Raw genomic sequence first — 12,799 nt, forward strand, 5'->3', positions numbered from 1 at the left:
ACAGGATTGCCATCTCTTGAGATACCTGGCACAGAGAAGATGCACAGACATGCCTCTAATTCTTAATACAGAAAGCAACTCTTGCAGAAGATATTAACAACGTAAACAAGGAGGGGAAGAAAGGAGACTTTGTTATGAAGGGGAAAAAATAAATCGCATCACACTTCCTAAATGAAATTAATCTACATGTTTCATGTCCACTTCAGAAGATCAAAACTTCCTTCCAGAAATAGGTATTTAGACCAGAAAAAGATGTAAACAAAATAATTTCTTTTGTGCAAAAACCCATCATCATCCCTCTTTACTTTTTTTCCTTAAAGAAATACAAAGAAGGAAGTCAGAATCTCTTTAATACTTAGGCCTTAGATCTGACCCAGGTACACTTCATTCATCTGTACACTGAATCTGCAGGTAGCCAATTAGAGTATAACTCAAACAAAGGCAGAGTATAGAGTATAACTCAAACAGAGGAAAGGCTGAATGAACCGGGACTGTTCAGCCTTGAGAAAAGACGACTCAAAGGGAATTTTGATTAATGTTTGTAATTATCTTAAGTGTAGAGTCAAAGAGACACAACCAACCTCTTCAGTGGTCTGTGGGGACAGGACAACAGGAAAGGGCCATAAACTGGAGTATAGGAAGTCCAGCACCAACACGTGAAGGAACTTCTTCACAGTGAAGTGATGGAGCACTGGAGCAGGCTGCCCAGGGAGGCTGTGAATTCTCCTTCTCTGGAGATATTTAAGACCCATCTGGACGCCTACCCGTGCAGTCTGCTGCAGGGGGCCTGGACTCGATGATCTCTAGAAGTCCCTTCCAACCCCTACAGTTCTGTGATTCTGCAAAATCTATAGCAATAATTCTCCCATATTTCCAAGGATACCTAAATTTTTGGAAGCCGAGGAAACCTAATAGTCCCCATAATAAAAGTGAATTTACCTGCATCTGTATTTAATGAGCTCTTGAAAACAAGTGCGAGTCACAGATCATGCCTTCACATCTATAATACACTCATAGCACTAATCATGACAACTTTAACTGCAGTCTACTCTCACATTTACCTGCATCCCTAATGATAACTCTGCATATATTACTCTAACCCTTTTCTCAATGTAGAAACAGCCTGCTGAAAAAAAAAAACAACAAAACACACAGAAGGCAATTGATAAGGGTGTGATTAATCAGGACCACATTCAGCTTACCCACAGTGGAAACAGTAGATCCAGCTTCATCTAACACATCCACAGGTTCTGCCAGCTGCAGTTGGATTTTAGGAACCACAGTCAGGATGGCTAGCACATCCAAAGCATAGCGTACTGTGTCGTTCCTGAAAGCAACATGAGAACTTCTTAGAAGTTTACTTTAATCCAACAAATCAACCTATCACATCTGATATTTTTGATGATGCTTTCTTATTGATGTGCCTCTATTAAAGGGCTGGTTGTCACCGAAGGTACTGCTCACATACTATAAATATGCACACTATCACCTGCAGTTTGGCATACATCTCATCCTGCCCACAGGCTCCCAGAAGCAATGTAGTTTTGAAATTACAGAAGCACAAACTAGACTTATCTACAGAAACATTCTAAGCTAAGCTTCTTCACCTAACCTAACTCTACATCTCAGTTTAAAAATATTCCTGTCCAAAAAACTTTGTTGCGAATAAAATAGAAAAGTTTTCTTTCTGAAATGGAGTGTTTGTCAGTTTTATTGCTAAACATGACATGGATAAAAGCATCAACTTGGGCACCAGATTAAGAGACACAGGTATGTGGAATATGGAAAGGGCTGCTGAACAAGAGGTGGAAGAGCAGAACAATGGGAAAGAAAAAAAAAAAGGACTGATGGTTTGTAAGCCTGTATGGAAAGGTTGGAGTTAACCCAGGCTGCAATTAGGAAACAGCTGCAGAGAATAGAGAACAGGAGAACTGAAACCACCCAGGAGAATGCAATTGGAGAGAGAGACGCAAGGGACTGCAGAAGCAGAACAGATTTCAAAGGCTTTCAAGCTAAGCTACGCAAGGAGCTCCTGTTCACAGCAGAAATAAGGAGAAGGGAGTCCTGGTGACAAGAATACAGTTGATGACAACTAGCCATCGCAGACACTGACTCATCAGTGAACATATCTCTAGAGGACTACACCAACACTCCTGAGAGCAGATGCTCATTAGGATAAACAGAAGCTGGAACATCGCACCCATCCTCCCTCTGAACTGGGGACAGGAGCCTAACAGTATCTCTTTCAGACTCTGGTACAGTTCCCTTTCTCTTATAAGAGTAAGAATGCTGCAAATTTTGGGGTGGGCTGTCGGGGAGCGGGGCCACAGAAAGATAAGACCACAGTGCCCCACACAGGAGAAACTTAGAAGCAGAATCACAAGGTAAGCCTCTACAAACATGGTGAGTTTAAGAGCCCACGTGTATCATCTAGGGACACTGTTACTGTGTTGCTTGAGTTCAGCTCCAGACTTTTTCCCCTCTCAAATACTGGCTTGTTGCATATTCACAACTCCTTTGCGATGTTGTAACTACTCAGTAAATTTCAAGTATCAATAAAGGAACAAAGGTGATACAGGTCCTCTCTTGCATAAACTAAGCTTACTTCACCCAGACATTCCACCTCTTCTCCAGGATTAAAATGTGTCTTGACTTCACCTTCCACCTAAAACATTTTCTAAAACCCTTCTGTAACAAAAAAGGTAAACAAAAAAGTAGCACAGAACTGTGCCTAAGCTGTACTATGATGCTGGTTTCTCAAATCAAAGGCGTGAGGCACCTTGGTTCTTCAGGATTCTCATGGCATATCTCTCTCTATCTCAAGTTTTCAGTTCTGCTTTCCACTGTGCTTTTATAATCACCATGTAACCACAGCACAGACCCCTACCACCTGTCTTAGACACTCTAAGAGAAGGAGGGCATCTAGAAATTCAATGGCCATCCTGCCCAAATGTCACAACTAACCACTCTAAAGAAATACAGTACAACAGCAAACAGCTCACCTTGCATAGTATGTCTTCCAGTTACACGCTATTGAAATGAGCTGAAGCATGAGCTGGACACAAGACAATTTAAGGAAAACTTCTGCTGGCTCCCAGTAGAGCTGTGCTGGCCCATACTCGATGAGGAATTCCATCATCTCTACAATCTGCTCATGAGTGTAGGAACAGGCCTGCCAGGAAAGGAGTTGGAAGCATTAGAAAGATCAGAGGGTTACAAATTTGAAGGACTTAATCAAGTCCTTCACTGTCGATTTAAACTGAAAACTGTAGTCTTGTCAGAAGTTGAAACTATTATTTTCTTGCAAATTATTTACTTTGTTTTATTCTCCACTATGGAAAAAATCCAGCAATTGCCATGATAATATGCAATAATAAGCTTAATAATACATTTTCTTTCTTCCCAGTCCTAGAAAGCTTAGACCAGTTTGAAGTTATACTAAAATTCTAGTCTGCTTTCAAGCTACTAACATAGTAGCTACCAGATTATCACTCAAAAGAATCTTATGATTAAGTACAAAGGTCTGAAAAATATTCAACTAAAGTTTTTAACTTCTGACTACAAAACGTACTGAAGAAATGGCATTCCAAACAAGCCTGCATTTCAGCTAAAAAAATATTCTTCTAATCAATCAGCTTACATACATTAATCACTGAAAAAAAGTGATTTTTGCAGAAGTGAAAAAATGTTTTCTGATTTCAACTTGTTACAATGGAAAGCCATTGTAAATGAAGCCAGAAACCAGAAATGAATGTGCTACCTTAGAAGAAAAAGCCACAAAATTGTAAAAGAAAAAAATATATATAATGTAAATAAACAAAATGCCACACATTTTGTAGGAAGAAGGGGAAAAAAAAACACCAAATAATGGCCAACAAGAGTATTGCTCCTAAAAAAAATATGATGTCTGAAAAGCATCCTTTGTCACAACCAATTAAAGTCATTTCCAACATTTTCAATCTGTTTCCTACAATACAGACTTTGTCAATGCTGGGAGGTCACACATGCTGCTCACCTTGTATGGGGGCTGTGGATGGACCAAAACACCACCTTCAGTGCGCTGGAGTGACTGCTTCACCTGTTCAAGTTTGATAGCAAGGTGAGCTTCAAAGTATCTCCGCAAGGCCATGCAGGTATGTTTTCCAGTCTGGCGACTGGCAAAGATCTCATCATCACTCAAGAGAGCTCCTTGGTCTTCCAAGTTTAAGATTTCAAGGGTACTTATCTTCAGCAAGAAATTTGGGTGGAAAGAAAAAAGTTTCATCAGTTCACACTTCAGAAAAAATAGCACCTTAAATTCTCAGCTGCACTTGTATCAAAACCAAACTCAGTTTGCTTACATGTCTTCTGTACCAAGCTCTCAGACAGCTGATGAAAGCTTTTTCTGTTCAGATAATATTTATCCACACAAATTGCTAAGCCTAATAAGAACCATGCCCCCCTTTCACTAGAAATGCAGAAAAATATCCAGAAGTTACATCAGAGAATGTCTAGAGGCACTGCTGTATTATTAGGCGCTATATTGTACAACACAAACTGCTTACAGCCTGCAGTGGCAAGGTATCTGAGTTTGTACCAACCCAAGCTATCAGGACTGCACACACCACACAAAGGTACAAGCTTTTGTAGGGTGTAACAGTGTATGTTTGTGTTCATAAGGTACTCTGATTACCACAGTACAAACACATCTATACCTCCCTCGGTACAAGACTGGATGTATTTGCATCCAGAAGGGTGCATGACAACACGACACATGCATGTGGAATGCTGAGAAACATGTGAACTCTACCTACTAAGCCACCACTAGTAGAGAGTGCTGCTTAACCCAGGAGCTACACCAAAAAGCTAACAGGAAGTAGCAGGCCTCTGAACAATGATCCTGCTATTTACAAGAAGAAAAAGAATCCTCCTGTCTGTTACACAGAAAACTCATCTCACCTTTCCTATCTATTGGGAAGTGAGGAGGAATAAATAAACGAACTAGAACGAAACCAACCAGAACTCTCCACACTTTAGTAATTGCAGACGGTGCAAAACCTGGTTTTAACCCTGTTCAACACTTAAAACTACAAGTCTTACCAGGTTAACCAGACGACGAAGGCCATCGTGCCTGTCAAAAAGCTCCAGGACAGCACGGAAGGAGAAGCAAATGGAGAAGAACATAGTAGCATGACAGCAGCCTGAGGCATGGGAGCACTCCATTAGCCATAACGTGTAGTTCACCACATCTGAAAGCACGTTATGGGGGTGCATGCACACCTAGAAAGCAAAAGAACTTTCTTGAGAAGGACTTCAAACAGACTGCTGAGGAGAATTAGGCTGAGGAGAACTACAGTTCTTTGAAACAAAGAGGGCACAATTGTCCCTAGTGTAGCTGGGAGTAACTGATACTAGAGATATGAAATAAAAGCCCCATTTCCAGACTAGCGAAAAAAGGCCTCAGTGAGATCACAAGAGCATCATGTGGAAACACAGGACCAGCGATTGGTCCATTCCCTGACATAAACAGGGTAAATACAGCAGTCTTCATACAGTGAAATTTCAGAGAGCCCTTCTGCATACTGTTTCAAAGCATCTGAAGAGAGTGTTTCACCAGAGAGGAAAGACAAGTTTTTAGCTAAGAAACAAAAATTCCTCTGAATTTAACAGCATCACAAACTATGTTAAAGTTCTAGTAGCCTCTGATATCAAAGTCAAAGGGAATAGCAAGGACCATCAAATGCAGAAATGTAGAGTTACTACTTTAAATGCTCCAGTTTTCAAATGAATCTAAAAAAAATAAACAAAAACAGACAGACAATTCCAAGGACAGGCCAGAAATCCGAACGGTCATCACTCATAAAGGAGGGCAGATTTAGAAGGCTTAAGGGTATAATTTTGCAGTTGCTTTGAATGAACCTCAGAGCAGGATCCTCCCATGTACCAGCACTAATGCTTACAAACTGGAAGTTCCATTTTTCCCCTCTCCTTCCCTTGGCACAGCTGCAACTACATAATAAACTGGATTAATTGCTGGATCTGGTTTAGCACACAAGTGCTGCTGCCAGTGAGGAAAACAGAAACAGAATCACTGTTTCAAGTATCTGGGAAACTGAAGCTTAATGGAAGACTGACATAATAACCTACTGGAAAAGATTCTTGCTGGAAGAGCACTAATCAACTGACAGGAGGAACCTTTTGTGATGCGTTTTTTAAAAATGCTGAAATCTGAGGTGAACAACTAGACTTCATTATCAGCTGTTTCAACATTTATAAGCTCAGGCCAAAGACAACTCAACGTCCTTTAACTTGGTTTCCTACATAATGCATCAGTCGTCTGCTGCATGCCAACACCAAAAGAACTGCACAGCTGTCTGGAATCTGACTGAGGCACCATGTAACACTGAAGCTGTCCACACCTGGACTGTGGATGGAAAAAAAAAATCAATGTCAAGTATAGGAGAATGCTGGAACAGGTGGGGAAGGAAAGACAGGTGAGAAATGAAGAGTTTTTCCTTCTTTAGGGAAGGGGAACAATAGGGTGAATGGGAGTAACGAGGCAGTGCTAAAAACAGAGGTCTTCAGTTATGTTCCCTGGGAACTGAAACTCACACCCTTGAAACAAAACACTCAAATACACCATTATTTCTATGCTTTCTGTTGCCTCTGCACATACCAGAGACTATTATACAAATTTGCTTTCAACTTAGGAGATGTTTATTTTACATTTGAACAAAGGTGGAAAGACTAATCCCTTGAAATCACTAAAATTACTGCAGTTATGCCAAAGAATGAATCTTACCCTTTCCATTGCATCTTGATTGTAAGATAAATAGTACAAGCACATGGAAACTCCTGTGGCTGCCATGGAAGGACGAGGAATCTCCAGCAACTTTTGCACGCCTCCATGAGCAACAAACTCTGTTGCAAACTTGTTGTGCAGCAGCAATGATGCCAAATGCTAAAGAAAGAAGAAAGCAGATTACAATAGAATTCTTCAAGTTGTCATCAATTCCTCCCTTCCCCTACTCTGCACATCTGCCCTTTCCCTTGCATCAGCACTAGCATTCATTAAAGTAGTAACTAAACTAATGCTGAACTGATATAAAAGGTAATCTGGGGTGGCTGAGAGGGAAGTGAGCTCTCATCCATACTTGCACCATTATTTGGTTCGCTATACAGCTGCCTGAAGGTTATGGCAGCACAGAGTTGAGAAAGACACCGCAGACATACAGTGAATAAAGATGACAAAACGAATAGACTGTTGTTTGATTTTTTTTTTTAAATGCACAGATTTGGTACTTTTTTTTTTTGCTTTTTTTTTGTCTTCTGGACAGTTTACTTGTGTATCTCAATGTTGGTAGTCAGAACTGAACGGATTCCTCTTTCTAGTCTGAGAAGTTCCCTTTAACTACACAGAATTAGAAACGTTTCTTGGATGAAAACAAATTAGGTCTTAAATGCCACGTGTCACATTTAGCACGTTATCAGTTACAGATAGGAATGTTACTAGATGCTCCAAATAAGATTGACTTTTAACATATTCCAAAAATAAGCATACAAAAATAAACAACAAGCAAAAAAAGACAGCTATCACTTTGTTTTACACTTTAGGAGGAGACAGGAAGAATCACTGCAACCCCCACCCCATTTGCAGGTGAGGTAACCTACATAGGAATGCTCCTACTTGGAAATAAATTTGCAAACAAATGACAATGAAACAGAAAGATGATATTGGAAGACTGAAGTCAGAGCAGTCACTGTGAAAGAGGGAAGGAACGCACAGAACTAACTGCTGTGCCGCAGGTCTCATCTAAAGAGGGTCATCTTGTATTTTTTTCCATATTTTCAGGTGACAACTAACTGATCGCTCACACATAACTGCTGTATTTCAAATGGTAGGCTCAGGGATGGCATGCTGGAGCTGCTGGGATTAGGATGCTTATGCTTCTTACCCCTCACAAATGTCCCTGGCAATAACAGGAATCCCATCTAAGGGCAGTAGTAGTGTAAAGTTATGACGGAAAAAGGAATTTTTACCACCTTCAGATTGGTAAATGGCAGAGGAAATCAATGGCACTTCACCCACAACTAATAACATTTTTTTTTTTTAATACCCAAGAATTATAAAAACAAAAACAGTGCAGCCAGTCCCAGAGGACCCCACTACACATGCAGGCCTAAGGGAGGCAAGCATTTGCCATTGATGTATGCAAACACATTCCATGCTTTTCCCATTTACAGTGCAATTTTGCATTACAGAAGTAATTTACCTTAAGGGCTTCGAAAGTAAGCAGCACATCGTTGGTTCGCTTCAAGTCGATGTAGTACATCATCAGCTCCCTTGATCCCAGTTGCATGAAGATGGGTAATAGCTGAGAAAAATAATGTTGAGAGGCTAGCTGAATGTTTCACGGGAAATTCAAAGTCTGTTTTGGCTTTTACTCTCTCAAACCCCCCCCAGTTTCCCCCTATTGGCAGATACCTGTTATGAGAGGTCAGTGGTAACCAGCTCCATCCATAGGAAGCAATAAAGGTTAACAGACCTCTTGTAATACATCTGCTGACTGCAGCAAGGTGCATGACAGCTGCCACAGGGAATCTTAAGGCACTCCTTCAAGTGCATCTATGGTAAGTCCACACAGATACCACCCTGGTGATAGGTTCCACTTTCCATCTGTGCAAAGACAACTACCCAACAACTGAACAGAAAAAAACAGGAGAGCAGGGCAACAAACCAAAACCCTCTGCATAATTCTGTGTGTAATGGCTTTACAGCACTAATTCCTATTTTTCTATCCTGTTATTGCTGGCATATGAAGTGATCCAGTCAGCATGCAGGGCATTAGGGGGATAATGGTTTCTTTGGTTCTCACAGAAGCAAGGCACACACGTGCACACACACACAGTGTATAACACAAAGCAAAACTGTGTTGCTTTGCTGCATCTCAAATTCAGTTAAACCACCTAAAAATGACTACACAGATGAAGGTGGTCTGCAGATCTATGCTAAACTGAAGTACATAGTTAAAAAAAAAGGAACAGGAAACACTGTGGTAAATCTGATGCAGCTCAACAATTTTAAGTAACAACAGCTCTCAAAAGCATCTGCATTACACTGCCATTTCTTATCAGAAACACTGCAGAAGTCATACAAACCATTGCAGAAAGAACTTTAAGTTCACTATTCCCTCTGACTTCTAATGATGGAATCTTCTAACTTTCCAGGAGTAAACAGAAAAAAAATGCATGCATTTCAAATGAAGTGACTTACCCTGTATCATATAAATAATCACTAAAAGTTAACAGAAACCAGGAATAAGATTCCTAGCATCATGCTCTCACTACTATTCCACACAACTGCTAGGCTCAGGTTTGAGTATTACTTGGTAGGTACCATTCAAAATAATGACTTCATAAATTTGAAAGCCAACAACTCAGGAGAAGTTAATGATCTTAATCATATTAGGAAATACTGGTGAGTGACAAAACAGCTCTCAGAACTTTTCCCCACAGTACCACCAACAGTTTTGTCAGGAGAATTGACAGAGTCCTCCCACCTTCATATATATGCTCACCTCTTGATATTCCCCTAAGGGAGTCAGGTATTGAAGAATGAGCCTCTGCTCTATGGCAGGAGTCAAAGGGTAAAGTGTATAATTAGTGCCAATCACCCACGGGGACATTTCTGACCAGCTGCTGTTGGACAGTTCAACAAACATCCGCTCTGGTTCGGAAGCGGAGAAGCCCAGTTTTTGCTTGGCCTTCCGGAACCCATCTCTTTCATGTTGTTTCCCTGATTTGCTTTTTCTTAATCCCCCATCATTTAGCTTTGTAGCAGAGTTGACTCTGCTACTGGTTTTGTGACTTGAATCAAGATGAAAGGAGATCTCCATATCCCCAGCCACTTCTTCTTGCTCTCCATCCACCGCCATCTCCCCATAATCCATATCCACAGCCTCTTCATCTAAAGGCAGCAGAGAATCTGATGGCACTTTCCGAGGACTGGGACGCTTATTTTCTTGTTTTGTGGTCATTTCAGTAACCTGCAACTCCCGTAGCCGTCGAAGCACCAAAGCTACCTGTTTCACAAAAGCAGCATGCATAAGAACACACTTCCTGCCTTGATCATACAACTCACACTGGCCATAGTCCTGCTCTTACCACATAAATAAGTCTATCACACCAAATAGCAGGCATGCTGAAGTACACATTTCCCCAGAGAAATAACTATTTCAAAGTGAATAAAAAACCCCAACCCTTTTTTGCTATAGCTTTTACTCTTAAAAAAACAAAAAAAACAAAAAAACTTCACTCACTTTCCTTAAAGAGAATGAAGTGTGGTCTGAAACCCATTAAGAACCACATGCTATCTTGCACCTTTCTTTCATCATCCGTCTCGTCTAGAATACAAGCAACATTTCCTTTCAAAGCAGGAGTTTTGATAAACTGCAGTTCTACAAAAGCTAAGAGCTTGCTCTTACCCCTAAAGGACTTACCTGTGCAAGAGTTAGAAGAATTCACCTACAGTTTGACACTCTAAGTGACACTGTTCACCATTCTGAAAACCAAGTTTGCCTAACCTACCTTCTTTTGACAGTCATCTCAATTGCTGATAATCATCATATAAATTTAACATTAAAGTGGGGAAAGATTTATATATTTTAAAAAGAATCATATTAAGAATAACATCTCCTATAAGGTTATCTCCATGTTGACTTAACTTTCATTTCTGCCCAGTGTTTAAGCTGCCACATGCAATAGCTAAGTCTTTGAAATTTTTGCTTCACCCAACATCAAGTATAGTATTTGCCCTAGGTTTTCATAGGCATTTTTAAACACAGTGCAACAGAATAAGCAGGCTGCATACCCCAGCCTCAGCAAATTCAGTCATGAAAGGATAGAAAGTATGAACTACTGAGTGAATATACCATTATAACCACTGTAAAACGTATACATTAACACATACATGAGTGTTACCACACGCTCTCAAAAAAGAAAGAAAAAAAGATAGAGATATTTGTCCTGTAAACAAAAGTTTGCATCAAGAGATCATTACCAATTGTGAATTCTCGTCCCTGTAATTGGCAGCAATATCTTGGTTTTCCATAGCTCCTCCTAGAAGCCCTGTTGCATATGTCCTTAGTGGCTGATCAGCTTCTCGTGCCCATTTAAAGAGATTTTCAACTATGCCTTCCTAGAATGCAGGAAACAAGAAAACAATTCCAAGAGTTAAACACTTTTTTTTTTCCTGTCAGTTTTACTAATAGAGATCTTCAACAATTTGGCAGGTTTCAAAGAAATGATGTTGAATTTACACTAAGTAAATAAAAAAAAATTGGTAGATTACTTACATTTCTCTAACAGCTTAGTAGTTGAAAAGTCACTTAAAACAAGCAAGCTTCCTGGTGCCATAGGAACTCTTCATATTAACGACTACTCACCAAAAGAGCAATCCTCAGTAGTCATAAATACATATTGATTGGGGAAGGGAGAAATGTATGCAATTATACCAGTCCACATTCAGAAAAACCACAGTGTTAAATACTGTTAATATTTTAACAGTAAAACTCAGAAGTGATTGAACGTGGCCTGCCAGGCAATTTTTCTTAACAAGGTTGAATGCTGAATAAGTGTTAATTAAAACAGTTAATGAAAAGACTACATGTTAGAATGAAAGATTCTATTTTTTTTTCCCTCTAGATCATTATTGGATTTTGAAACATCATCCCATAACATCATTGAAGTGTTCTTATGACATTAGAAAATGAGATGTGAACTCCACTGGGCACTAGAGGGCGTCTTTATGATCTTTATGACCAGAACAGCACATTCTTCAAACAGTAGTTATCTGCCATAAAGCCTCCTGCCAAAAGAAAACCTTAGAAACCAGAATGGAATTTCATACATTCTCTAGTCACAAGAAATTAAGCTAAGTTTAGCACTTAAGGGCTTAAAAATTTTCTATTAACATAGAGAATTTGTGTCTCAAGTATAAAAACTATATTCTTCACAAGCAAGGAACCTATTACTTTAACTTTTTTGGATCAAAGACTCAAAGCCTTAGATTTTAAGCAGATTACAAAGATATCATATTGAATTTAATACTTCAGAAAGGATATGCATTATTCCTTCCTTTTACCATGCATTAGAGTCCATATCTCTATTTCTAATAGTAAAGGAACTCAAGTGAAACTTCCAGGTAAAGCACAACCCATTTCTAGACTTGAGAAAAATACCATATTAATTTTTTTAAAGATGAAGATAGTGGGACTCAGGAACAAAATCTGCTTTCTCCTTGCTTTCAACCCTTTGTGCATTCCTTTATAAACCACACTTGCCAACATACAGAAGCTGAATTCAGCTGTCCATAACAGTTCTAGATAATCCCCATGAAGCATACGGGCTTTAGATTGTTTGAAGTATGACATGCTCATCATTTAGCTTGAATAATTCTATCACTCTCCTGCAGTTATGGATTGCCAGGTGAGAGGCTTACAGCAAGTCTTAACATTCTATACTGCCTGCTTCACTCATGAACCTATAAAATAACAATTTAAAGTATAACATTTCCCAAAACATTAATTTAAATTATAAATCACTTGAGCTGAGGGAACATTTAAAGGTCATCTAGTCTAAGTTTCCTGCAATGAACAGGGATACCTACAGCTACATCAGGTTGCTCAGAGCTCTATTCTTGAACGTCTCCCCGGACAGGGTACTCACCACCTTTCTGGGCAACTTGTTCAGCTCTTCATGATTCTTATTGTAAAAAACTATTTTATCCAATCTCAATCTCTTTTAGTTTGAAACAATTTCC

General features: G+C 39.5%; 1 protein-coding gene across 6 annotated transcripts in view; it reads right to left on the bottom strand.

The window, feature by feature from the left end:
- Positions 1 to 12,799, bottom strand: part of DCAF1 (DDB1 and CUL4 associated factor 1) — a 48,988-nt gene that overhangs the window by 25,329 nt on the left and 10,860 nt on the right. For all 6 annotated transcript variants that reach the window (XM_015292904.2, XM_004944402.4, XM_015292905.2 and 3 more), the window contains exons 6-13: positions 11,039 to 11,176; positions 9,558 to 10,061; positions 8,253 to 8,354; positions 6,782 to 6,940; positions 5,080 to 5,259; positions 4,016 to 4,225; positions 3,003 to 3,172; positions 1,203 to 1,327 (exon numbers count right to left, since the gene is read on the bottom strand). In XM_015292904.2, coding sequence (XP_015148390.1) covers positions 1,203 to 1,327; positions 3,003 to 3,172; positions 4,016 to 4,225; positions 5,080 to 5,259; positions 6,782 to 6,940; positions 8,253 to 8,354; positions 9,558 to 10,061; positions 11,039 to 11,176 — 1,588 coding nt within the window. The remainder of the gene's footprint in view (positions 1 to 1,202; positions 1,328 to 3,002; positions 3,173 to 4,015; positions 4,226 to 5,079; positions 5,260 to 6,781; positions 6,941 to 8,252; positions 8,355 to 9,557; positions 10,062 to 11,038; positions 11,177 to 12,799) is intronic.

This window comes from Gallus gallus, chromosome 12 (assembly GCF_016699485.2).
Source record: "Gallus gallus isolate bGalGal1 chromosome 12, bGalGal1.mat.broiler.GRCg7b, whole genome shotgun sequence".
In the NCBI taxonomy this organism is placed as follows: Eukaryota; Metazoa; Chordata; class Aves; order Galliformes; family Phasianidae; genus Gallus; species Gallus gallus.